Source organism: Schistocerca serialis, chromosome 2 (assembly GCF_023864345.2).
Source record: "Schistocerca serialis cubense isolate TAMUIC-IGC-003099 chromosome 2, iqSchSeri2.2, whole genome shotgun sequence".
NCBI lineage: Eukaryota > Metazoa > Arthropoda > Insecta > Orthoptera > Acrididae > Schistocerca > Schistocerca serialis.
Window position 1 is genome coordinate 456,905,947 of NC_064639.1, and position 26,058 is coordinate 456,932,004.

At 42.7% G+C, this 26,058-nt stretch overlaps 1 protein-coding gene across 3 annotated transcripts in view; it reads left to right on the plus strand.

Annotated features, from left to right (window-relative positions):
* The window catches only part of LOC126457353 (maestro heat-like repeat-containing protein family member 1), a 247,734-nt gene that overhangs the window by 51,926 nt on the left and 169,750 nt on the right, over positions 1-26,058 (plus strand). For all 3 annotated transcript variants that reach the window (XM_050093582.1, XM_050093583.1, XM_050093584.1), the window contains exons 10-11: positions 19,296-19,415; positions 19,504-19,750. In XM_050093582.1, coding sequence (XP_049949539.1) covers positions 19,296-19,415; positions 19,504-19,750 — 367 coding nt within the window. The remainder of the gene's footprint in view (positions 1-19,295; positions 19,416-19,503; positions 19,751-26,058) is intronic.

Below are 26,058 nucleotides of genomic sequence, written 5' to 3' on the forward strand. Positions count from 1 at the left end.
TTATGTATATAACATATTATTAACTGTAATGTGTCTATACAATGACAGACATGTGGTACCATAGTTTGCAGTTGACATGGTATCAAAGCGGAATATATCGTCCCATTATGCCACATGACAAACTGATGATAGAGTATGAAGTATGCTATTTGTAGTAATTGCATTAAACACACACACACACACACACACACACACACACACACACACACACATTTGAAACATATGACCTGGCATTGTATAAGGGGTCAATCAAACGAAAACAAGACACATTGAAACAATTATTTCTGAAGTAATTGCCGTAACTGTTAATACATTTATCCAACAGTGAGATAAATCTTTCTTCAGGGCTCCAAAAATATGGAAATTGCATTGGGAGACATTGGGGCTGTAGAGAAAATACATAAGTGCTTCCCGGCGCAATTTCTGTGGAGGAGTAAAAATTTATGTGGAGTAATTGGCAACATGTGGATCCTCCTGAAATGCACGCATCTTGCACTTAACTTGTTTTGTGACATCTTCTACACTGTTATATCAAAAATGAACACTTACATCTGTCATGACTGTAGTTGACTGTCCGATGTACAGGATGGCAAAGTATTTTGCTAAATTATTGGGACATATAGTCGACTGCTGCAGACTCTGTATTAAAAATTTTCAAATGTCTGTGGATGGCATCAAGTAGGTAAGCATAGGTCCAGTTGAAATCATGGTGAGATCTGAGGGGTCTCCCCATTTACGAAAGTATCAGTGGAGAGAAGTCTTCTGAAGTAAGAGTGATTTCAGGTGTGCCGCAAGGGAGTGTCTTACGACCGTTGCTATTCACAATATACATAAATGACCTTGTGGATGACATCAGAAGTTCACTGAGGGTTTTTGTGGATGATGCTGTAGTATATCGAGAGGTTGTAACAACGGAAAATTGTACTGAAATGCAGGAGGATCTGCAGTGAATTGATGCATGGTGCAGGGAATGGCAATTGAATCTCAATGTAGACAAGTGTAATGTGCCGTGAATACATAGAAAGAAAGATACCTTATCATTTAGCTACAATATAGCATGTCAAACAACTGGAAGCAGTTAATTCCATAAATTATCTGGGAGTACACATTAGGAGTGATTTAAAATGGAATGATCATATAAAGTTGATCGTCGGTAAACCAGATGCCAGACTGAGATTCATTGGAAGAATCCTAAGGAAATGCAATCTGAAAACAAAGGAAGTAGGTTACAGTACGCTTGTTCGCCCACTACTTGAATACCGCTCAGCAGTGTGGGATCCGTACCAGATAGGGTTGATAGAACAGATAGGGAAGATCCAACAGAGAGCAGCGCGCTTCGTTACAGGATCATTTAGTAATCGCGAAAGCGTTACGGAGATGATAGATAAACTCCAGTGGAAGACTCTGCGAGAAACATGCTCAGTAGATCGGTACGGGCTTTTGTTGAAGTTTCGAGAACATACCTTCACCGAGGAGTCAAGCAGTATATTGCTCCCTCCTACGTATATCTCGCGAAGAGACCATGAGGATAAAATCAGAGAGATTAGAGCCCACACAGAGGCATACCGACAATCCTTCTTTCCACGAACAATATGAGACTGAAATAGAAGGGAGAACCGATAGAAGTACTCAAGGTACCCTCCGTCACACACCGTCAGGTGGCTTGCGGAGTATTGATGTGGATGTAGATGTAGAAGAATCGTTAAGATTATTAGCTGCTCATTTCTTTCCTCTTAAATTATTCTGATAGACCCTGATGACCACATATTTTTTAGACAGGTGGCACAGCCATGAATGAGTTTGCCACTGTCACCAGCAGGAGCTAATTTTGTCGTCTAGGATTTCAAAGGATGAACATTGAATAGTGCCCCCCCCCCCTTGTTATTCGTGAGAATGACCTATGTTTCACTGAAGATGCTCATGCAGGCAAAAGATGATTGTGTCCCTTAACAACAATTCATGTACTGGGAAAAATCCACTGTGTGTACCTGATCTGTGATGTATGTAGATGGTGCCTGTCAGGAGCGATTCTAGAAGTCAGTCAAGGGGGGTGGCCTAATGGGACGGAGAGGTGGTGGAGGGGGGGGGGAGGGGGGAGGGGGTTTCGGGGAATGGAATATGGCTTAACGAAAGGAGAGTTGGGGTCCTCTGCCAACAAATTGGTAAAATTTGGTGTTGATTAAAGTAGTTTTATAGTAACTGTTTTGGAGTTCAGGATAAAAAATGTGTGTTAATAAATAATAAGACGTATATTTTAAGTTAAATGATATTTATTGGTTTAAACAGTAAGCTACTTGCCGCTCTTATTCTTTTGTTAAAATGTGTTTGAAATACATTGCAACCTATATTGCTACATAACTATAAAAAAAATTGATTGAATCTGATGGAGTAATATATTTGCTGATTTCTGAAGTCATTTTAACCAGTGTAATGTGATGCTCAATTGGGGGGAGGGGGAGGGGGGACTGTAACCCCATAGACCCCCCCCCCCCCCCCCATCTTCTCCCTTGCCACTGCCCCTGGTGCCTGTGCAGTGGCGTAAAACAGCAGAGGCAAGGCACGAAATGGTGAGTGCAGTAGCAATTGCTGAACAGCGACATTTATGCCATGGTGACACCCTGTGAAGGTGTCATGAACGTCCGAGAGAAAACAGCCATATTACAATGTAACAACTCAGGACAAATGAAGACTGTAAATCTTAGACCTTGAGTTGAGTTTGGGGTGTGATCAGATGTAATGAGTTATGTATTTGAAGTTATGAGTTATTGATAATTAGATGTGTATTCACAATTGGTGTAATTAGTTGAAGGAATACAGCATATTATCATGGAAGACACATTCATCATTCTGTAGATGGAAATAGTGAGACACACTCTTGAGACCCCCCAGGGGGTCCACAACTCTTTTTGTGGATATGTGCGTAGCGAGCACGGGACCCCGAGCTAATGTGGCCCTCCTTCTCTTCCGGGCTGCATACCTTCCTTTTCCGCATCCTTCCCCATCCCTCATCTTCGCCCCCCTCACCTCCACCTCTTTCCTTCCCTTTCTCTCTCTCTGGGAGTATGTTTTGTGCCTACGTCCAGAGACGAATGCTCAAGAATGTAATACATTCTTCATTTGCTCTGCTTGCAAGTCTTCATCCTTCCTTTGTCCTTCTGTTTTCCTTACCTCATCTCTTTACCCTTTTCTCCGCTGCGGCGTTTGAGACCTCTCTTCTTCCCTTTCCCTTTCTTTGTTTTTCCCTTTCTCGTATTTCCTCCCTGTGCGTGTCTGAAGGCCGACCCAAGCATTTCAATGCGTAGCCGGTGATGGGGTAACGCATAATTCCCCGCCCCGGGTAGACAGGTAGGACATGTACTTACCCCCTGGTAACGGCCAGGCCCAGGGAGGGATGATTAGCCAAGCTGATACTTTCCGAAAGTGCCGATTCGTCCCTCCATCCGTTTCTCAGGAGGTGTGCCCTGAAGTGTGAACAATCACTTAAGGTGGGAGTGCCCTCAGAGAGGGCCCCCACAAGGGAGGAGCGCGCCATCGGAGACGCCGGTAATCATGGGGGATACTTCCACAATGGTTTCCTCATCTTCCACTATGTCTGCTCACAAGTGTAAGTTCACTGAGTCTCAGCCACAGACAGTTCTTCCATCATTGCCACAGTTCCTTGTTGTATCTCGGTCTGACAAAGGTCACGACTTCTCCACGGCCAACCCTTTTATTATTCAGAAAGGTGTCGACGCAATTGCAGGTCCTGTAAAGTCTTGTTTCAGATTACGGAATGGCACCTTGTTGTTAGAAACAGTCAGTGCCCTCCAGGCACAAAAATTGCTGCGTACTACACTGCTGCAAACGTTCCCTGTCCGGGTGGAAGTGCACTGCACTTTAAATCCCTCACGTGGAGTCGTTTATACACGCTCCCTTGACAGATTGTCCGATGAGGAAATTCAACACTACCTGTCTGACCAGGGCGTAATGGCTGTTCATAGAGTCATGAAAAGGGTTGACACGAACATCATTCCAACCCGTACTGTCTTCTTGACATTTGACAGAGTTCAACTCCCATCAAACATAAAAGTGGGCAATGAGATAATTTCCGTTCGCCCTTATGTCCCAAACCCTATGCGTTGCTATCGTTGTCAGCGGTTCAATCATACCAGCCAGTCCTGTTCCAACCCAGCCAAATGTGGTACGTGTGCCAAGGATGCCCGTGAGGGTGCTTGTCCACCGCCATCCCCTCATTGCATCAACTATATGGGTGACCACGCAGCTTCCTCTAAAGATTGCCGCATTTTTAAAGATGAAAAGCTCATTCAGGAAATCAGAGTGAAGGAAAAGGTGTCGACCTTTGCTGCTCGAAAATTATTCGCCAGTCGAAAGCCCACTGTGCCTCAGACAGGAAAATACAGCACTGTCCTTGCCTCTCCTCGGCCAACAAAGGAGGCGGCCACGCAGACTTGTGATCTCACCTTTAGTGCCATGGTCGTCAGATCGGCCAGCGCAAAGATTGCCCATTCAACCTCCCCACTTTCGCCTGCTCACTCTATGGCTCACCCTTCATCAGGTTCTGCTAAATCTAAACCCAGTTCCTCTACTTCTCCGCCACGGCATGTCTCATCTACAGCACCACCTGGCGGTAGCTGCCCTCGGCCATATTGTGTGTCACCGAGGTGCACTGCTGGCGGCCGATCAACAGGCCAATTGCTGGTGGCAGGAGCTGCTCCTGAACAACAACCTATGCATCAGGATCTTCTGCCTTCAGCTGAATGCCGTTCCACACTGTCGGTCGCAAGCTCTGAGCAGTTGTTGAGTTGACAGCAACCTTGGTCACATTCTTCCATTTTCTGTCCACCCTATGTCCATTATCCATTGGAATATCTGCGGCCTTCGAGCCAATCGGGATGAATTGTCGATCCTCTTATGATCCTACTCGCCTGTCATCTTCTGTCTTCAGGAAACAGAGTTGTGTCCCCACAACCGCTTGGTTTTCCCCCATTTTCAGTCAGTCCGATTTGATCTCCCCTCTGTTGAAGGCACTCCAGCCCATGGAGGACTCATGATCCTTCTCCATGATACTCTCCATTATCACCCAATCCCCGTAAACACTTCCTTCCAAGCAGTCGCTGTCCGTCTTTCCCTTTCTGGATACACCTTCTCTCTTTGTACTGTATACATTCCATCGTCCACACCAATGGCACGAGCTGATCTCCTTCATCTTCTTGGTCAGCTTCCACCCCCCTATTTGCTGGTTGGGGACTTCAGTGCCGAACACCCGCTTTGGGGATCTCCACATCCTTATCCGCGTGGCTTACTATTGATAGACGTCTTCCACCAAGCGGATCTTGTTTGCCTCAACACTGGGGACCCTACATTTTTGTCTGCCTCCACGACAAATTTCTCTCATTTGGACCTTTCGGTCGGTACTGTTCCACTAGCTCAGCGCTTCGAATGGTTCGCTCTTGCTGATACACACTCGAGTGACCACTTTCCGTGTATCCTTAGATTGCAGCCACAACTGCCGTATATGCGCCTGCGACACTGGAAGTTTGCCCAAGCCGATTGGACACTTTTTTCGTGTCTAGCGACATTCGATGACCGTCACTTTCCTAGTGTTGACGATGAGGTCACTCATATTACAGACGTTATTCTTACAGCTGTGGAACGTTCAATACCTCGCACCTCCGAATTGCCCCGGTGCTCCCTTGTTCCATGGTGGAACGAGGCATGCCGTGACGCAATACGTAAACGGCGACGTGCTCTTCGCATTTTCAGACACCATCCTACTTCGGCCAACTGTATCCGCTATAAGCAGTTCCGTGCGCGATGCCGTCGCGTCATCTGTGATAGCAAGAAGGCAAGCTGGGACTTCTTTACTAGCTGATTTAACATCTTCACTTCCTCCTTGGAAGTTTGGAGTCGGATTCGATGGTTATCTGGCGCGCCTCGTTTCTCCACGGTCTCTGGGCTCACTGTCGTGCATGATACATTAGTGGGCCCCGTCGCAATTTATAACTCATTGGGTCAACACTTTGCTGAGATTTCGAGCTCTTCAAATTACCCACCAGCGTTTCTCCCAAAGAAACATGCAGCGGAAGTGCAACCTCTTGCTTCCTCCTCTCAAAATCGCGAAAGCTACAATACTGTTTTCTCCATGCAGGATCTCCAACATGCACTCTCTTCTTCTCACTCCTCCGCCCCAGGACCGGATGGTATCCACATCCAAATGTTGCTGCATTTATCATACCATAGCCTGCATTACCTCCTTCGCCTTTATAATTGGATTTGGACTGACAGTACTTTTCCCAGATGATGGTGGGAAGCTATCGTCATTCCTGTTCCGAAACCTGGAAAGGACAAACATCTCCCCTCTAGCTATCGCCCCATTTCTCTCACGAGTAGTGTATGTAAGGTTTTGGAGCATATGGTGCATTGCCGTTTAGCTTGGTGGCTGGAGTCCCACAGTCTTTTAACACCTGCCCAATACGGTTTCCGAAAGCATCGTTCTGCAGTTGACCATCTTGTTGCTCTCTCCACTTATATCATGAACAATTTTCTCCAGAAACGCCAAACAGTAGCAATCTTTTTTGATCTGGAGAGAGCATATGATACCTGTTGGAGGACAGGCATCCTCCGCACACTGTTCTCTTGGGGCTTTCGAGGTCGGTTGCCCCTTTTTCTTCGCAAATTTATGGCAGCGCGCACATTTAGAGTGCGGGCTCCGTGCTAAGTGTTGTACTGTTTGCCATTGCCATAAATCCAATTATGGATTGTCTCCTTCCTGATGTCTCGGGCTCCCTCTTTGTGGACGATATTGCGATCTACTACAGCTCTCAGCGGACCAGCCTTCTTGAACGATGTCTTCAAGACTGTCTCGATAGCCTCCACTCTTGGAGCATCGAAACAGGCTTCCACTTTTCTCCCAGTAAGACCGTTTGTGTTAATTTTTGGTGTCATACGGAGTTTCTTCCACCTTCCTTACATCTAGGACCTGTCAACCTTCTGTTTTCGGACGTCGCTAAATTCTTGGGTCTTATGTTTGACAGAAAACTGTGGTGGTCCTCCCACGTTTCCTATCTTTCGGCTTGCTGTCTGCAATCCCTCAACAGCCTCCATGTCCTGAATGGTACCTCCTGGGGAGCAGGCCGAGTGGTCCTTCTCCGCCTCTATCGCACCTTAGTGCGCTCGAAATTGGACTATGGAAGCATAGTTTACTCCTCTGCTCGGCCATCTATTCTTCGGCGTCTCGACTCTATCCACCACCGTAGATTACGTTTAGTGTCCGGAGCTTTTTACACCAGCCCTTTGGAAAGCCTTTATACTGAGACTGCTGAACCTCCACTGTCCAGTCGGCGAGCTGTTCTTCTGAGTCATGCCTGCTAATCCGGCCCATGACATTTTTTTCGACGCCTCCTTGGATTTAGGGTATGCAGGCTGCCCTTCCTCCCTACTACCACCGGGAGTCCGCTTCCGTCAACTGCTCCATTCTCTTTCCTTCCGCTTTCCTAAAACTTTCTTGACAACTTGGGGTACAGCACCGCCTTGGCTCTGTCCCCGGACCTACCTACTCCGTGACCTTTGTCAGTTTCCCAAGGATGGTACCCCTTCACTTGTTTATCGCCGGGCATTTTCTGCTCTATGTGCACAAATGAAGGAAGCCACATTTATTTACACTGATGGCTCCAAAACATCGTTAGGTGTAGGGAGTGCCTATATTGTTAGCGACGCCCCAAATCGATTTCGGCTTCTCGACCAGTGTTCGGTTTATACTGCGGAGCTTTACTCTGTTCTCCAGTCTGTCCAATACATCCATCGCCATCAGCGGATACAGTATGTTATCTGTTCAGATTCTCTCAGCTCTCTCCTCAGTCTCCAAGCTCTCTACCCTGTCCACCCTCTGGTCCACCGGATTCAGGACTGCCTCCACTTTCTCCACTTGGGGGGTGTTTCTGTGACGTTCCTCTGGATCCCAGGACACGTTGGTATCTGTGGAAATGAGGTGGCCGATATAGCGGCCAAGGCTGCAGTCTCTCTTCTTCGGCCAGCTATTTGCACGATTCCCTTCGCCGATTTAGGGAGTGTTTTATGTCATCGTGTTGTTCTTTTATGGCACGCACATTGGTCGACACTTCCCAGTAATAAATTGTGGGACGTGATAGGTCTTCCCTGTGCTTGGACCTCTTCTTCCTGAACGCGTCATCGGGAGGAGGTAATTTTAACTAGACTCCGGATAGGGCACTGTCCTTTTAGCCATCGACATCTTTTAAGTGGCGATCCTCCCCCACTCTGTCCCCATTGCTCTCAGCTGTGGACGGTAAGACACCTTTTAATTGAGTGCCCCTATTTTACTCTGTTACGCGCCCGTCTGCAGCTGTCACCTGATATATCTTCCATTTTAGCAGATGCGTTCTCGAGTTTATTGGTGCCAGTGAGATGACGTCAGTCATTTGAAGCTCTTTTTGGGGACAACCAACCCCCTTCTATAGTGGTTTTTTAAGCTTTCCTTCTGTTTTTAGTTTCTCCAATTTTTTGTAGTTTCGTTCCCATTGCTGCTGGTTTCCAGTTTCGTTGTTTTACTTTTCCTAAGTCACAGACCGGTCGCTAATGACCGTAGCAGTTTTGCGCCCTAAAAAACAAAACAAAAAAACAAAAACACTCTTGATACACTCTTACAGCACCACCCTGTCTATAGATGAAGTTGAGAAGGGTAAGTTCATGCATGGCTGTGGAACGGAAGAGACGGCTCACGAGAACGAAACAAAAGGGCAATCGTATTTGAAAAAGAACAGTGAAAGGTAACTTAGACCACATCAAACTGACGTATCTGCCATGCCATGTTCCCTACTTGATGTGTTACAGTAAAGTTGCAATACACGCATATGAAAGGGAAACACTCAACCCTCCACCCCTCCTGATTTTTCAGATATGTTTATGATAATTTTTAATCTGTTCACAAGGCATTGAGATATTGCAGTGGTTCATTGACCATATGAACAGTATGTGTCCAAACATAAAATTTGTGGCAGAGGTGGAGAAGGATAGAAAGCTACCTTTCCTAGATGTGTTGTGGAATGGAAAACATATGAATGACTTAGCACTTTTGTATAATGAAAACTGATGCATGCAGACCAGTATCTCAATGGACACAACTTTCACCATCCAGCTCAGAGGAGAGCTATGCTGAACACTCAACTTTACAGAGCCAGGACAAGTGGCACCTCAGCTCAGAGATAAATCATCTGACACTGGTGTTCAGTAGGAACAGGTATTTGGTCCATGATATTAAGGTAGCACAGTCAAGAAAACAAAGTTGCAGTTCCATTTGATGAAGCCAGGAGGACCAACTCCTAGTGCAGTTCCCATTCCGCAGTGCAGTATCTAGTAGGATAGGTAAAATCCTAAACAGGCAAGGAATCAGGCCAGTGTTTCACCCATCCAGGAAAATTAAGGAAGTGTTGCAACCTGTTAAAGATAATCTCAGCTTGAAAATTACAGGGATTTGTAATACTCATTGTGAGTGTGGCAGCAGTTATGTGGGCAGTGTGTACGGACTGTTGCTGTGTTGAACATCTGCATCAGCTGAAGTACAGTTATTTAGAAAAATCAGCAGTGACTGAGCAGTCTGTTAGATGTTTAAACATATAGGAATTGTGGCACACACTTCGAACTACTGGGACTCTGTAATTAGCAAAGCAGTGGAAATTAGACTCTGTGATAAAAACTTCAATATTCACAAGTTATGCTCTTAGCACTGCATGGAAGTAGGCACATTGATAAAGAGAGAGCACAGAAAAAGATTTATCGTTGATTACAATCTGATGCGAATGATGGCACTGCTAGTGGTGTTGGATAGAGTGAACAAACATAAACTGTGAGCTTATAGGGTCGCATATCAGTACATGCCATTTTCTTGATATTACCAAGAAGTAATCAAGCCAATCAGATGCCATTGTTTCGATATCAAAATGTGAGCCTTGGCAGTTTCACAATGGTGAGACAAAGCCTTTGACAGTGATGATTGAGGTAGTCAGTGACAACTTGGGATTTTATCTGAATTTGATGTGGCAAGTTTACTGAGAACTTTTTGTCCATGGTCTCTGTTGCAAAAGACTTTGTAACCACTCTAGTCATAAATGTCTATAAAGGAAGATGATTGGGAGGCAAGAGTGGCACTTGCATCCCCTTAACCCCTGGAATCCGGAATTCAGAGTTCTTATTCGTTGGAGGGTTCTCATATATTTCTGCAAGTTAGTGGACAACCATCAGTTATCTGTAATATAATAAGCCTTTTTTATCATGTATATAATTTAATTCTTGTGGCATGACACATCTCTAAATTGACCAACACATTTATATAAAAAAATAACTGTTTTAGAATCTTACCCCCTCTTCCCTACTGAAATAAGTTTCTGCAGATGCCCGTGACTGTAGCCCATGACTGTAGTGTCAGTTTATCCCACTAAAAATAAGCAGAAATGTGGAGCCCAATGAAGCACTTCTTGTGCATGAGGCAACTAGCAATGCAGGACCTTTAAATAATGAGGCTCTCAAAAATAATTACACCACAGGCTGCTTTAACGATCTCTTCCCTGTGGTGGATCTAATGAGTGGAATGTGATATGGGGCTCCACAGTGCCTGCCCCCCCCCCCCCCCCCCCCCGCCCCGCCCCCCTCCAGAAGTGTCAGTGTATTCTCTTCAGCACTGTTACAGGCTTGCTGTTTGCCAGTGATATCTTAGTATACTCTCATACACTTGCATACACAGCTTACTGGTAAGTGGTAATGATTTGCTATCCATTGACCAAATCTCCATCTGGATAAACCTAGCAGATCATGCATTGATTGAAAAGAAGCTATGGAAAATGATGCTCAGTGAGGCAAACCATGTACTGTATACACTGCCTGCTGTGTTGAAGTATGGTGATAGATTCCAGGAATGGGTGGAGCACATTATGACTCCATCACATAGTGACATATGCCTTCATTGCAGTCTTCAGGCCACTTACAAAGACATTGTGTTTCCTGGTGGAATGAGGTGTGCCAAAATGCTATAAGGGCAGATCCAGATGCCAAAAAATTGAGAGGTTCGAAATCCCAATAGTAATATGCAGTGGAAAATCCAAGTATTTCCTAGGAGACATAGCCTACAGAATGGAGGAAGATTTTCCAGAATTTAGTACTACTGTAGCTAGACTACAGCTATTCATTATTACAGAACTACTGTGGAAAGAAGCAGCTGTGACTTTTGTTCCTACAAGAAACTTTAAGTCTTGTCATAGAGATATAGTAGATGGATTCATTATTGTCTGTGGCTTATACTACTACCTTCTCTGTCTGCATACAACAAGTGAAGGAGGGCAATATTCTGCTGGGTATCAGAACATGAAATGCATGATGACAGGTGCAGTAGATGAAGTTGTCTGTACAATTTTTATAAGTAAAGTGTTCCTATGTTCAATGACCTCACTGTTGAAGAAAATGGCAGTGTGTTTATGGATGGTAGAATAACAGAAAGTGAGGGACAAAAAGATGCAGTCAGCGAAACTAGCTAAACTAACATGATGGGGGACAGTTCTATGATACATGAATTCCATCTCCAGCAACAGTGGTTAACAGCATGTGGTGCTCCTTTTTTACTGCTCTTCATGAAATATATTTTGTATTTCATTTGCAGACAAGATGCCATCCTTTTAATTGGCTATAGACTTGTCGTCTGATTGAGGTGATAATTGTGTGGAACAGAAATGCATATTTGAGAAAGAAGTTTGTGTACTCTTATTTTATTGTTTTCTTTTAATTAATAATTATTTTTTTTGTGCATTTAGCTTTTTTATGACAGGCAGTACTTAGATGGGCTGATCATTCAATTTCTATGTATTCCTTAGTTTTGTCTTAATTGGCTCAGTGCCTATGATCTTATATTCTATGGATAAACCTATTATACTTAATTTATGAAATTTTACAGTAGGAAGTAATTGAGGAAAGATATGTAGGTACTAATTTCTTGTTTTATAGAATCTGCCAGAATATCTCACACACACACACACACACACACACACACACACACACACACACACACACACACACACAAACAAACCCTTGAAAAAATTATAGTTATAATGTAACAAACAGCAAATAACGTTTTTGTTACAAAAGCTTACAGTACAAGCAAATGGAATTAGAGATGTTTCAAATGTTTTTCATTTGATGTATGCAATCTTTAGAAAACAGATGATCTGTAGAAAATGGAATGACATAAGAAACAACAAATAAGAATAAGGAGTTTTTATTAACTGAAGGCTCACCTTATAATATTATAGTCCTGGTCACTGTCAAAGGTGAAAAGCAAGTGAATGATTAAAGGTTGAATTTAAATAACCTTACTTTTAAGATTTGGTGTTTCTTACCAAAAGATCCATGAATAGTATGTGAAAGTGGAAATGATACAAAACTACACGTAACTTCTTAGTTAGATCTAAAATAATCCCATGGATGATGTGAACCTGCTAACATTACAGTAGTTGTTGTGATGGCAGTGTGTGCATGGGTGGGCAGTGAGTGGTGGTTGTGTATAGTTGAAGGGCCACTCTTAACAAGCAAATAAGGGCGTAAAGTTTAACAGGGTATTGTTCAGAAACTTGAGGGTTTTTTTCTCTAGTGCCCCTTCCATGTTTACTTTCTTAGTGGAGTATTTATCAATCCAAAATAATTAAAGATTAATTTTCAGTGTGACATCTCCCAAAGCACTTGCAATGTATTGTCAGTACTGCTTAGTGTTCGATAATTTCTACTGGTAGTATTTTGTATGAGTTGATTTGCAGCCATGAGTGAAAGTGGTGCAGTGCATGCCATTATAAAGTTGTTCGCTACTGGAGCCAGCTTGTGCTTCAGCAAAGCAATTCTGCCATATGCTCATACTGAAGCAAGGAATTGTTGAACACTTTGGATGCTGTTACCTACAGTTTGTTTGAGGTTATTCTCTGTGTTAATATACTATTTCATTTGGCCTGTCTTCAGAGAACAAGTCGCAGATTGTTAGATGTTTGCATTAGTGGGCTATTCATTTTTACTTCAACATCCAGAAAACAAGTGATGCAATGCATTAAACTAATCTATAAAATGTGAAACTGCACTAACCTGCAAAAGTTGTGGAGCATTGTCTCGACTGGAATTACTGATTACGCACAATCTTGGAGCCTTTCTCAGTATGTTGCCACTCAGTGTCACTAAATACAAAAAAAGGTCCAACAGTGGAATGTAAAAGCAGTAATATAATGAAACTGAAGAGGCAGCAGCTTAATTACTAATTTATTCATTTAAACCTACGTGGTATCAGCTGGAATAGCATAGTGCATCACTCTTAGGCTTTCTCAGTGTCTTTTCAACACAGATGTGTGGATACTGTCATAAACATTATATGAAATGGATTTCATCTTGCAGTAAATCTGGATATAATTTCTCAACAAAATTATGGTTTCTGTTGTTTGGCAGAGAGAACTTTTTAAGGATAATTGGAGATGTAAGGCCATTTTGATGAGAGCATTACATAATTTTCTTTGTGATCATTTCGTTTGTGTTAGCAACCTTCTTTTCTAAACTCGAGGTTGACTGTCTTCCTGATTTCGGGATATCAGCCATAATGCCCATAGTTAGCCACTTTAACTTACAACCCCCAAGAGCTCAGCATTTGTTTGGCGTGTATGGTCTTGGTGATTCCTGGATCCTGAGCTGGGGACTGGTAACTGCTGCCAGTCCTCTGTTACTGTAAGCTCTGAGCACACTTCAGCCATCACTGTGTGGTGCGGCAGTGAAATGTTGTATGTTTTGGAGAACAGAGGCCTTGGCTTCACTTCCTGGACTACGAGGAAGGTACACACTTTGTATTAAAAAAAAAAACCTCAAAGTGTGGGTCAGTGTTTGTTTCTCTAACACCTTATGGGATCCCTACGGAGCAGACTCATCAAATAACTACTCCTGAAAGGACGGGTGGACTGTCAGGTAGTACCTACACCCACTCACCAGAGAGAGCTCGGTTGGTCAGTTCTCCCAAGTAGTAGTCTCAGAATCATTGTAAGAGGGCATTAGTGTGCCATAAAACATTCATTGTAATCAAGAGAACAGGGGAACCTCCGAAAAGGTCTCCCCTTCCTATATTCATAAGGTGTTGGAGGCTATTGCTGGGTCCCTAAAAAGTATCAAATTACTTTGTAATGCAACACTTCTAGTTGAAAAGCTAATTCAGACCAAGTATCCATGATTCTGGGATGTAAGGCCTGAGGTGAATACCCAGTTGAAGCTGACTTGCATAATACCCATAAATTTTGTAAATGTGTGGTTATCTGCTCTGATATAATGAAGATGGACCCTGCGGAGTTATGTGAGGAATGGAAAAATGTGGGGGTCACGGAACTACAGAACTATATGTGGAGTGTCAGTGGCACATTGAGAAAATCTGCAACATTTATTCTAACTTTTAGCACTCCAGCATTAACTGAACACATCTCTGCAGGCTATATCCATCTTAAGATTCGCCTGTTTGTTCCTAACCCAGTGCGATGCTTTCAAATGTCAAAGATTTGGCCATAACAATGTGGGATGTAATGGGTGGGCTACATGTAGAAACTTTTGAGGGTCAGCTCATGAATCAGGCAATTCTTGTTTACCTCCTCTGAAATGTATAAACTGCTTTAGGTATGGAGTATGGAGCAGAAAGTGTGAGGTTTACAACGAGAAAAGGAAAATTCAGGAGTTAAAAGTTATGAGAAGCGTACTCTATGGTGAAGTTAAAAAATCCTTCAAAACTATGCAACCTCCAGTTTTTGCTACTTGTTTTGCATTGCCCCTTAAGAAGCCAATTACGAAGTCTGATGCCTCCACACAAACTCAGACCAAAGATTCTAAAAACACATGCACCTGTCAGTGTACTTGTGGGGAAATGTTACACCTGAACCAGAAATCATTTGAAAGCTGTCAACCTAAGCCACATACCACTGCCCACCATTAGAAGCCTATGTTATCCCCCGAACCCAAACAACCAAGTAAAGAAAAACTCCTTCAAAAAGTAATTCAAAGTTGAAAAAAATGACAGTGAAACCTTTGGATTTTTGAACTCTCTCCCTCTCAGATGGGGACTTTGTTCTTGAGGATATGGATTTCCAATTGGAGGAACCAGAGAGCCGGGCACCGGCTAACGTTCCTCCTGACCTCCCCCTAAATCACCGCCTCCAAGGAAGAAAAATCAAGACTAACCATCGCTTATCAGTGTCTCCCACAGGGACTTCCATGTTGCGGTGGAATTTAAATGCATATGGATTACATTTGGAAGAATTACAACTCCTGGTCCAGGAGAAACCGTTCTGCTTACAAGAAACTCATTTTAAAGTCACCGACACATCTGCATTAAGGGGTTACCACACCTACAGGAAGGACGATATTACTGGAGACAGTGCAAAGGTGGAGTGGCTGTTTTCATTGATGACAGATGCTACTCCTTTTCTGTCCCTCTTACCATGGCCACAAAAGCAATTGCTGGGAAAGATCGAGCACCATTTAACATTACAATGTGTTCTTTATGCCTTCCATCTCGCAATACTATGGATGCAGACATACTAACAGAACTCTTCCTGGCACTTCCACAGCCATTCCTCCTTGTGGGGGACTTCAACACACACATTGTGCTGTAGGGGTTGGCTATCACTTGCTCCAGGGGTCGAATTATCAAGCCTCTCATCCGTTCACAGAATATCTGCCTCTACAGGGCGTTTTTCAGCCATTGATCTTTGTTTTTGCTCCCTGGCTGTTGCAGACTTGGTTCAGTGGGAAGTGGCTACAGATTTACATTCTAGTGACCACTTCCCATTGTGAATCTGTCTGCCAACTCGGACAGTGGTCGACAGGAGACCACTACGGTCGATGATTCAAAGGGAAAATTGCTTGCTGTATGGTCAACAGGCTATTTTTGAACAAAAGGATTGCGCATAGGAGACAGTGACCCATATCACTTTTGAGATCTAACAGGCTGCCACAGAGTCCACCCCCAGCCTAGCAGCCACATCAGGTGGCAGCCTGTGCCTTGGTGCCATGATGACCTTCAATTGGCAATCAGGGCCAGACAAACCACTCTACGGGACTTTAAATGACATTCAACTACAGAAAACCTTTGAGGCGTCAGATCTGCAAGAGCACATGTGAGGCGAATGATAAGAATGGAAGAGGGATTCCTGGAAGGAATTCGTGACTTCCGTTAATTGGTCCACCTCCACTGTGCAGGTTTGGGAATCAACAAGGCGGATTTCAGACAAGAGCAGTACACTTCCCACTATGGCCTTGTCAAGAAATGGGGTCTTGGTGGACATGCCTAAAGACATGGCTCGAGTTTCAGCTAACATTTTTTTACAGTCACTGCATCAACCAGACAAGCTCATGCATTTCAGGTGTTCCGTAGGACTGCAGAGATGAGCAAGCTCCATTTCTTCTCGCATAATGAGAAATTCTACAACCTTCCATTGTCCATGTGTAATCAGCTCTGCCCATGGCCAGAGACAGTGTTCCAGGACCTAATGAAATTCATTTTGCCATGCTCCATCATCTATGCCCTGAAGCGAAAGGACAGCACCTCTCCTTTCAGTCAGATCTGGTTTGAAGGAGAGTACCCCATGACTTGGAAGGAGGCAATATTAATTCTATTAGGGAAACCATGGAAGGACCGTAACACACCTAATAGTTACTAGAGTGTAGCCCTTACCAGTTGTATGGGTAAGACCCTTGAATGCATGGTCAACCACCACCTTTTCTGGCTGTTTGAATCATGAAGTCACCTGAGCTGCTCCCAGTGTTGTTTCAGATGCTACCATTCCACCCTTGACAATTTAATTCTTCTGGAAACGGTGGTACACGAGCCATCCTTATGCCAAAACCATTTGGTTTGTGTGATTGTTGACCTCAAAAAGCATATGACACCACTTGGAGGTACAACATTCTTCACCATGGGGACTACATGGATGTCTGCCACTTCTTATCCAATCCTTCCTGGAGGACAGGCACTTTGGATATCATGTTGCTCATTCCTTTTCTGACTGCTGTGTTCAAGAGAAAGGGGTTCCCCAAGACAGTGTATTCAGTGTCACATTGTTTGCCATCGCCATCAGTGGCATTTCCTCCACAGTGAGAAGCTCTGTCAAATCTGTTTGCGGATGGCTTCGCAGTTTTCTACTCTTCCTCTGATATTACAGTGATGACGAGGCAGCTACGGCTGACCATCAGGAGGTGGGGAACCTGGGCGAAGAACACTAGATTACGATTCTCAACAGAGAAGACGACGAATCAATTTTAACCATGCATGTCGAAGTTTTGACCAACCATTGTCTACAAAGGAGGATGATATTTTATGTTTTAAGGAAACTGTGTGCTTTCTGGGTTTATTACTTGACTTGAAATTAACTTGGCTCCCACACAGCAAAGATCTACAAAGAAAAGGCCTTCAGTCATTGAATATTTTGAAATGCCTTAGTGGAAAAGCATGGGAAACAGACAGGTCTCGCCATTTGCAGTTTTATAGGGCACTTGTTCAGTCACTTTTAGGTTATGGCAGCATGGTCCATGCATCAGCCTGTATTTCCTACCTCAAGATGTTGGACGCTGTCCACCATGAAGGGATATAGATATCAGCTGGAGCCCTTTGAACCAGCCCAGTTCAGAGTCTATGTGCAGAGGCTGGTGAACCACCACTTTGGATTTGGCGGCATATCCTTTATGCTTGACGGCACTGAAAACTCGGCGACCTCTCAGTCATTGGCATTTAGTGCAGCTTTGAATGGCTTTTCAGGAATCAACCCCATGCGACCAAGCCATCGGGAAACATGCTACTGACTGTCTCAAGGACCTGGATCTACCAGACCTCCGAATACGCAGCCAGGGATGGAATGCGTTGCCGCCTTGTTGTCTTCAGAGGCCCAAAGCGATTTTAGGCTGGACGTGGTACAAGAAAACTTGTACTCCAGTTTACGTTTTTACAAATTTATTTTCTTCCATTTTAAGTATGGACCACAGTTTTTTCATTGGTTATACAGGTGGATCCCAGCAAGAGAATGTCCTTGATTGTCCCACTGTTTTCCATGATAGGGTTTTCAAAGTACATCTTCCGGAACAGTTTACAAATTATGATTTGGAGTTGTGTGGCATTATGATGGCACTGGAGAGGATTCACAGACATCACTGTGCATAGTTTCTTGTCTGTTCCAACTCGCTTAATGCACCAAAAGCACTTCATCAAATGCATTGATTCAGTGCATCCATGACTGCTTACAGTAGTTCCAACACCATGGCAAGGAGGTGAATTTTTTGCTGGGTACTTGGCCATATCGGGACACAGGGAATTGACATGTCCGCCAAAGGCACCGAGGAGGCATGTCAGGATGGTTTTGTCTGTCAATTCCCCATCCTAATGCAAGCCATCATCTCATGGGAGACTGAATGTTTGAAGGTTACAGAAAACAAACTGTGGTCACTCAAATCGACCACACAGGCAAGACGGACTTTGTCAGCCTCACCACTGGAAGGAGGTTATTCTTACCAGGCGGTGCATTGGACATAGCCCTTTAACACATGGCTTCCTCCTCTGGTGGGAGGTTATTCTTACCAGGCGCTGCATTGGACATAGCCCTTTAACACATGGCTTCCTCCTCTGGTGGGAAGATCCACCACTCTGTGGGTCTTGTAGTGTGTTGCTTTCAGTTCAGCATATTTTGGCAACACGTGTCTTATATACTGATGTCAGGGCAGCACTCAGTTTTGATGCAGATGTGCCCACCATCCTCACCAATACTGATTCTAGTGTTACGAGAGTGGTGACATTTTATGAACTGTCAGGCCTCATTCCTAAATTGGCAGGGAAGGGAGGCAGACTTCAATACATTAAAAACTGCTCCGCATGGGGGGACAGCCTTCGGCTCCACCCTTGAGATTGGCATGGTGCTAATGACTGTGATTGTTGGGTGCCTGAGTGCCTCTCACCTAAAATCGTCATCGCCATCAACATTGTCATTGATGTCGACATCGGCATCATCATCGTCATCATCGTCATCACAATCATCATCTTACAGCATTCTAGTATCTTTGAAATAATACTGCACATCAATAAAGTCTACTTCATGTCAAAGAATAGTTCATATCTACAGCAGATGAAAATGTATAAGTAACATATAATTACTAACAAAAAGCAAATAATAGCTCATACACAGCAGAAATATGCTTTGTTTAAAAACAAACAGATATAGTTCACTATAAAAATTCTTCTAATTCCACTTCAGGTTAAAAAGGCAGTACTGAAAACAATTGTTGCACTGGCATATAAGGGACATCTTAATGGAGAAACTGGAATGGAATTTATTGAATATATTGTTAGGAACAGCCGTTCGTCTTCCACTGATGTAAGTATAGTAACTGCTAATTTATACTGTTTTTCATACCTGTAGTTTTTGGTTGTACTGAAGCTTTGTGATGTATTAATCTCTGCAGCAGGCTGCAAATTACACAGATTCAGAAAATGTTTTGGAAGATCTCTCGCATACATGTGCCAGTACATTGTATCTGCTTACTACAACTGTATCTGAAGTGGAAGGAACTCTTTGGCCACTTCTGATGAAGTGCTATTTATTAAGTGAATACACTACAGCTTGTACTCCAATTGCTCGTTGCCTTGCTCATTTGTCTTCCAAGGACTGCTGCGAGAAGATGTTGTCTGGAGGAATGGGGAACGAACACAGTAAGTGGAGAAAGTTATCAATAATGAAATATCCTTTTAATTAAAAATAGTGCTTGCTTCTGTTGTTGCATGTTGTTGTATAGTTATTACATTTCTGCTGTTGGATTTGAAAAGATTTAGTATCAAATACTTGAGATGGAGTTTATGTGATGGTATTCCTGTAATTCCCCCCCCCCCCCCCCCCCCAACCTTATTCCAAATCTTTTGAAAGGACATTCCAGTACCTATTGACTTGCAATTTGTCACAACTTACTGTATGAATGGTTCACAGCACCGTCCTTCCATGGAGAGTTCATTTTAGAATGCAGCCATTTCTTAAAACTTGAAGTGGAAAGGTAATGTAATCACTGATCTTTGTGGTAGGGGTGCTACGACACAGCTCAAATTCAGAATTTTTCAGAAATGCTTCGGTTTAGCACTGCTTTTATGCTACAAGAGGGAGAACAAGATCCACTTCTCCCAGATTCATTCAAAAACATTTGCAAGATGTCTTAAGCATACCAATATATAATTTTTCAAAGATCCCAGGTTTGAGTCCTGGTCTGGCACATAGTTGTATTTTGCCAAGAAGTTTCAAATCAGTCTATTCTCTATTGCAGATTGAAAAGTCATTCCCAATTCAGTCTGTAATTGTACACTCAACTGTGAGTACAAATTGAAGTATTTGCTATGCAAAAATTCTGATGCTGTGAATCTGGAACAAAGGGAATGAGTTACTTGGTAGGAGAAGTTTGTGCCTTATTTTGAATCTCATTGAGTTAGTGACTTTATCGGAATGAAGTATCTTCCATAACACATGCTCCATATGTGCTTTGTGGGACACATGTTGGTTGATGACTGTAATATTTTGACTTGGGGGAGTGGAGGAAAGGACATACACCAGGGTGTCTCTTGGACTTGATGCCATTATGAAATGTGACATCAAAACTGTGGACTGTGTAAATGTTATTAAGTGTCAGTGTCACAGTTTTTGGGTTTTGGTACAGCATTGTTCTTGCCAGAATCTTCTGATCCAATATTTTGGCCTTCTTGTTAAGGTCTTCCAGGAACTCTGTGTGCACTGTGCCATAAACTGCAGATTTTTAATGTCTACTATACATTTAAATGCAGCTGTTTTGCATTCCAAATGTGGACCAACATCTTCTTAGATGTGTTACATTTTTGGATGCTCAATGTGTATACAAAATCTACAAAGTATTTGGTATTTCACATGTATGACAGAGGCCTTATATTGTGCCTACTAGAACATGAGCTGCACAGAACTTGGTAATGTTGTGAGTTCTGTTAGTGTTCCATAGAGAAAAATAAATTCTGGATAATTTTTTAATTTGTGATGATATAATTTCAAATATTGCACAGAAAAGCAATACAGCTCTAAACTTGGAAAGATGTTTGTGAATGTCAGTGTGTAGATAGTAATGATTGACTCTGAATACAGCCAGGAAAGACAAAGTGGCGAATGCTATTTGGCTTCCCCCCTAGTGGCTGAGGTTTTTTTGTATCTAATTTACAAACAAAGGAACCTAAGCCGTTGCAGTGCTGCTTCCTTCTTTTGTACAAACTCTAACCTTCAGGCTATCATCTCCCAAGTGGCTACAAATCTTTTGAGGGTACTGGTATAGTGAGCTTAGGACCTTGAGCCATTGCAGTACTGCTTCCTTTCCTATGATGTAATACTATTCTGTGACTGCATCTTCACTTTGACTTGGTCTCTGGGATGGCTTCCATATTGACAATTTGGCTTTTATATCAGTCACTGACTGAGGTTACTTACTTAAACATTTTTACATTGTTATTACACTTTTTCAGCTAATGTATGATTGGCCCCCAGAAGCAGGTTTGGCTTTAAATTTTTTCAAAATTTTCTGGTAGTTTGGGCCTTGCAAGGAATGTCGCTCATAGTGGTGCTCATTGCACCGAAGCTACATTCTGCCATAAGCACTTTTTGTGCCCAAACCCTAACACAGTAGCCAACACAACATTGACACATGAGCTTTATGGACCATGGGACAGGTCATTCATCCTCTCTTTCTGATCCACAATCAAATAACCCCAAACCAGAGTTAGGACTCTGCAAGGAGAACAATAGTAAAAAGAAGAAAGGGAACAAAGAAAAACTGATGGTGAAGATGAACCTAATGGCTTCAGTTGCACTGGACCCCCCACCCCTTCCCCCTCTAATGACCCCTCTCATTACAGACATTGAAATTGTGCATCCCTACACAACAAATAGTACAGTCAGAGACTGAATGTGACCCATCTTCTTGCCTCTTTGCCACTACTCCTGGCTACCGCTACAACGATGATGGATTGAAATGTAATGGTCATTTTCACCACCTAATGGAGCTCTGACATCTCCTTTCCTTTTATGCAGAAATATTTATAGTCCTTCAGGAACCTCCCTGAAACATGTCTGACACAATCACTGACAATTCATAGAGTTGACCCTGAAAGGTGCATCAGGTGATAGGCACATTGCAGCTTGAGTACATTTTTAGTGATCGTGTTTCATTCAATACATCATTAGTGACTTTGACTATTCACATACATACAGCTATGGATTTTACTGTGTGTAACGCCTATCTACCTCCAAACAGGGTTCTGACATGTCAGGAGATATTGACTTTAACCATGAGCAATCTCCATACCCTTTACTCCTCTTGGAAAATTTCATTGCCCACAACCCATTGCGGGACGGTGATATTACATCGAGTTGATGTACTCTAATGGAGCAATTAATCACAAGAATGACTTGTGTTTACTAAACAGTGTCATACGTATTCTTGTGTGTATATGAGCTACATGTGCAAACAATAATTTGGTTTGCAAAGCACTTAGGCAATAAAGTAAAAAAAATTCCACAAATATTGTGTATGCCTATGCTGTGGATTATTTGTTAAGGGTAGAGTTGTCACATTTGAAATTGATAAATTAAGCAAATTCATAATTAGTGGTGTAACTGATTAATGAAGAGTGTGGTGCGGCCCAAACAATTTAGGGCAATAAAAATGTAGTGTCAAACATTGGAATTAAACAGATATAATAGCACAAAAGACTATAACTGCTTTGGGTTTTTCTGAAATGTAGTGGTCATTCCTTAAGTTGTATTCATCATTCGGATTTGCTGCTCTTGCATTGGTCATGTTTGCAGATACAGATTACTGGATATGAAGTTTGCCTGTTATGGAAAACACTCCTTTCTTTTCTATAAACCCAAAAATGTTTTGAGAGCTTTGTGCTATTCTCAGTGAGCCTTCATTATTAACTTCTCAATTTTACATTGTAGGGAAACCTAACTATACTTCTGTGATCAACACATTGACAGTTAGCTCCTGAATAATGAAATTGTGTGGGATATGGTCTGAATATAATTTTTACAGATTTAGGTGTACACCACATACAGGGCGAATCACCTAAACTTTGCACTGCAAATATTGCGGAAGGGGAAAGTGCTATTGAAGAAGTGTGGTTTTCACAGAATGGATTAGTAGTCAGGGGCTCATATTGTTAGCCAATAAACAGATTATAATAATACTGAGAAGTTGTGTTTTTCTGCAAACATACATTTTTTGAATGGAACAGTGCCCATTGACATTAACAAACTAAAAGTAGGATAAATTAGAATGTCAGTGGTGTTAGTTGCAGGAATCTAGTGTGTCATTTATGAGATATCGTATTTTTAAAACTTTGAATACACAGTCCAAGCTGTAGGTCATGACTGGACGATGGCATTTGTCAGTTCAGAAAAAGCTGACATGCTCATGGTGTATGGAAAATGTAGAAAGGATACAGTTTGTTCTTGTATGGTGTATGTGGTAAGATATCGCAACAGGTGTTGACAATCTTGGCAATTATTTATCAACCTCTTCAGCAAACTATGTGAAAGTGGTAGTGTGACACCTAGACAACGTAACGGGAGGAGACAAGTGATGACAGAAATTAATGTTCTTGCTGCCTTTGATGTTGATCTGCACATTAGCTCCCATGCAATCGCATGGGAAAGGGGCATGAGTGAGGCAAGTGTCCTATGCATTCTCCATTGACGTAGGTTTCATCCCTGTCACATCTTTCTCCCACAAGAGCTGCATGGAAATGATTATGAGAATCATATTAATTTCTGTACATGGGCACTAAGACATGATACTCCAGAAGTATACTCAACAGGCCATTTCACCTACACATCCTAATGGCAGTCCATCTGCAGCAACCGACTGTATTACAGTGTGCTCAGTGTATAGTGAGTGCTCACTGAACCTATATGAGCTACATGTCAGTGTCCTTTTATAGTATTTGGGGAGAGAACAGATAAAAACATTGGTAGCCTACATCCATCGGCACTCAGCAGAAAACCCAGATGACATGGCATTAACGTACAAAACTATTTATTGAACAGTTCATAGTCTGGCAGGAATACTTAAAATCAAGACTGTAAGTGCTGCAACTTCAAATTCCATGATTAGCAGTGAAGTTATCTCTCCAAACAACCTATAAACCTACATATCCAAGTCCATAATAAACAACAGTGCAAGGGACAAGTTGCAAATCGACACTTCTGTGCCAGAGGAGAAGATACTAGTAGTAACTGAGTGTGACATGACAGTAGTGTTGGTAAGGAGATTTTATAAGAGGGCCACACAAGGGGATGCAGACAGTAAGTCTCGACCAGCACACAAAGTTATACTTGTGTTACAACAGAGGCTGTGCTATGTTAAAATACACAGAGCAGGTTGCCTAACGAAGCCTTAAATTTCCCTGGACTACCATGTTACAGATGTTTGCATTGTGGACACGGTAGGAAGCAATGAAATAGCCAAACATGAGACAGTCACAGGGTTGGTACACACGGCATTAATGTATGTCTAAAAGGAGCAGTTCCTGTATGTGTCCACTACTAAGGAGCTTATAATTACATGGATAAAACATGGCATCAGTACTTATCACAAGAAGAAGTTAAACATAGATTGGCTTACAATAATTTCAGTTATCAAGGAGCTCGTGCATCATCAAAAAATAGGCAATATGCAAACATGACAGCAGTACAACCAGTCAATATGCAGTATTTCCTCCATTACCAGTGCCTGTGGCTGTCTGCCACCTCACTATGTTCAGCAAGTGCAGCTCCCTCCAGCTGCCGTACATACATACAGGACAAACCACCTCAGAATCTTACCTGAATTTACTGGCTGTATACAGGCTACCCAAAGCTCCTGTCAGATACTGGTACTACATCTCTATTGCAACAGTTTGGCTGTACACATTTTGTGGTGGGATGACTTCAAAGCCCATCACACAACATGTTGGTGCAAGTATGATGATTGCAATGATGGGCTATTAATGACAATCCTAGAAGACAAAAACCTAGTGTTCCTGAATGACAGATACCTATAGGAATAACCTCACACCATTACAGACAAGCAAGAGGCCTCAACTTCCTATAGCAGAGAGACTAAGCAACAGAAGGCCTGTTTGGCCAATTGCTGTGTTTTACAGTCTTTTTGCTGTGCCTATCTGCGACTCAGGATCTTCGCTAAATGGTGAGTAGCAACTATTCTTTTCATAATATTGTCATTATTCCATCCTGGAGTTCCCATTGTTCACAGTGAATCATGTGGCACTACTAACCACCTGGAAAGTAAAAGTAGACAGTTTAGGTTCCAATTACCTACCACTTATTCTGATTTTACATATTATGGTGGAAGAACCATGCTGGATCTACACTGCACAGAGATGGAAAATTGAGAAAGCTGACTAAAATAAATATATTGACAGATTAAAAATGAGCCTTCCACAATTACACACATCTGAAGATCCTAGTCCCCTACTATTCCAAAGTAACATGGTGCATTACTATGGCCATCATAGGGCCAATTTCTCAACAGGAGCTAATTTGCATTGCAAACAGAGCCAATCCTATTGGTGTGGAGACAAATGTCAGAGAGCCATCAACAAACATAGTGAAGCACTGAAAAAATAAGAGAGATAGTACCCAACAAAAATATACCAGCCTGCAAAAAATACAGTTGGAAATCAAGGAGTTTTTGAAAAATAAGAAGAGGATGAGTGCGAAAAAAACTCTGCTACTCTTTAACTAAGGACACTACAACGTCAAGTGTGTGGAAGAAGATGAAGAGTTGGAAGAGACCCTCGATGCCTCACCGTAACAATTCCATATCTATGAACTGTGTTCTGGAACAGATGCTACAAAATGAGTTCCTCCATTACACAGCTGCCTATCACAGAGCATCCAAACACTTGATGGTAGTCACCCTCTCAGTGACTGAGCTGCAGAGAGCGTTCTCCTTTGTTAA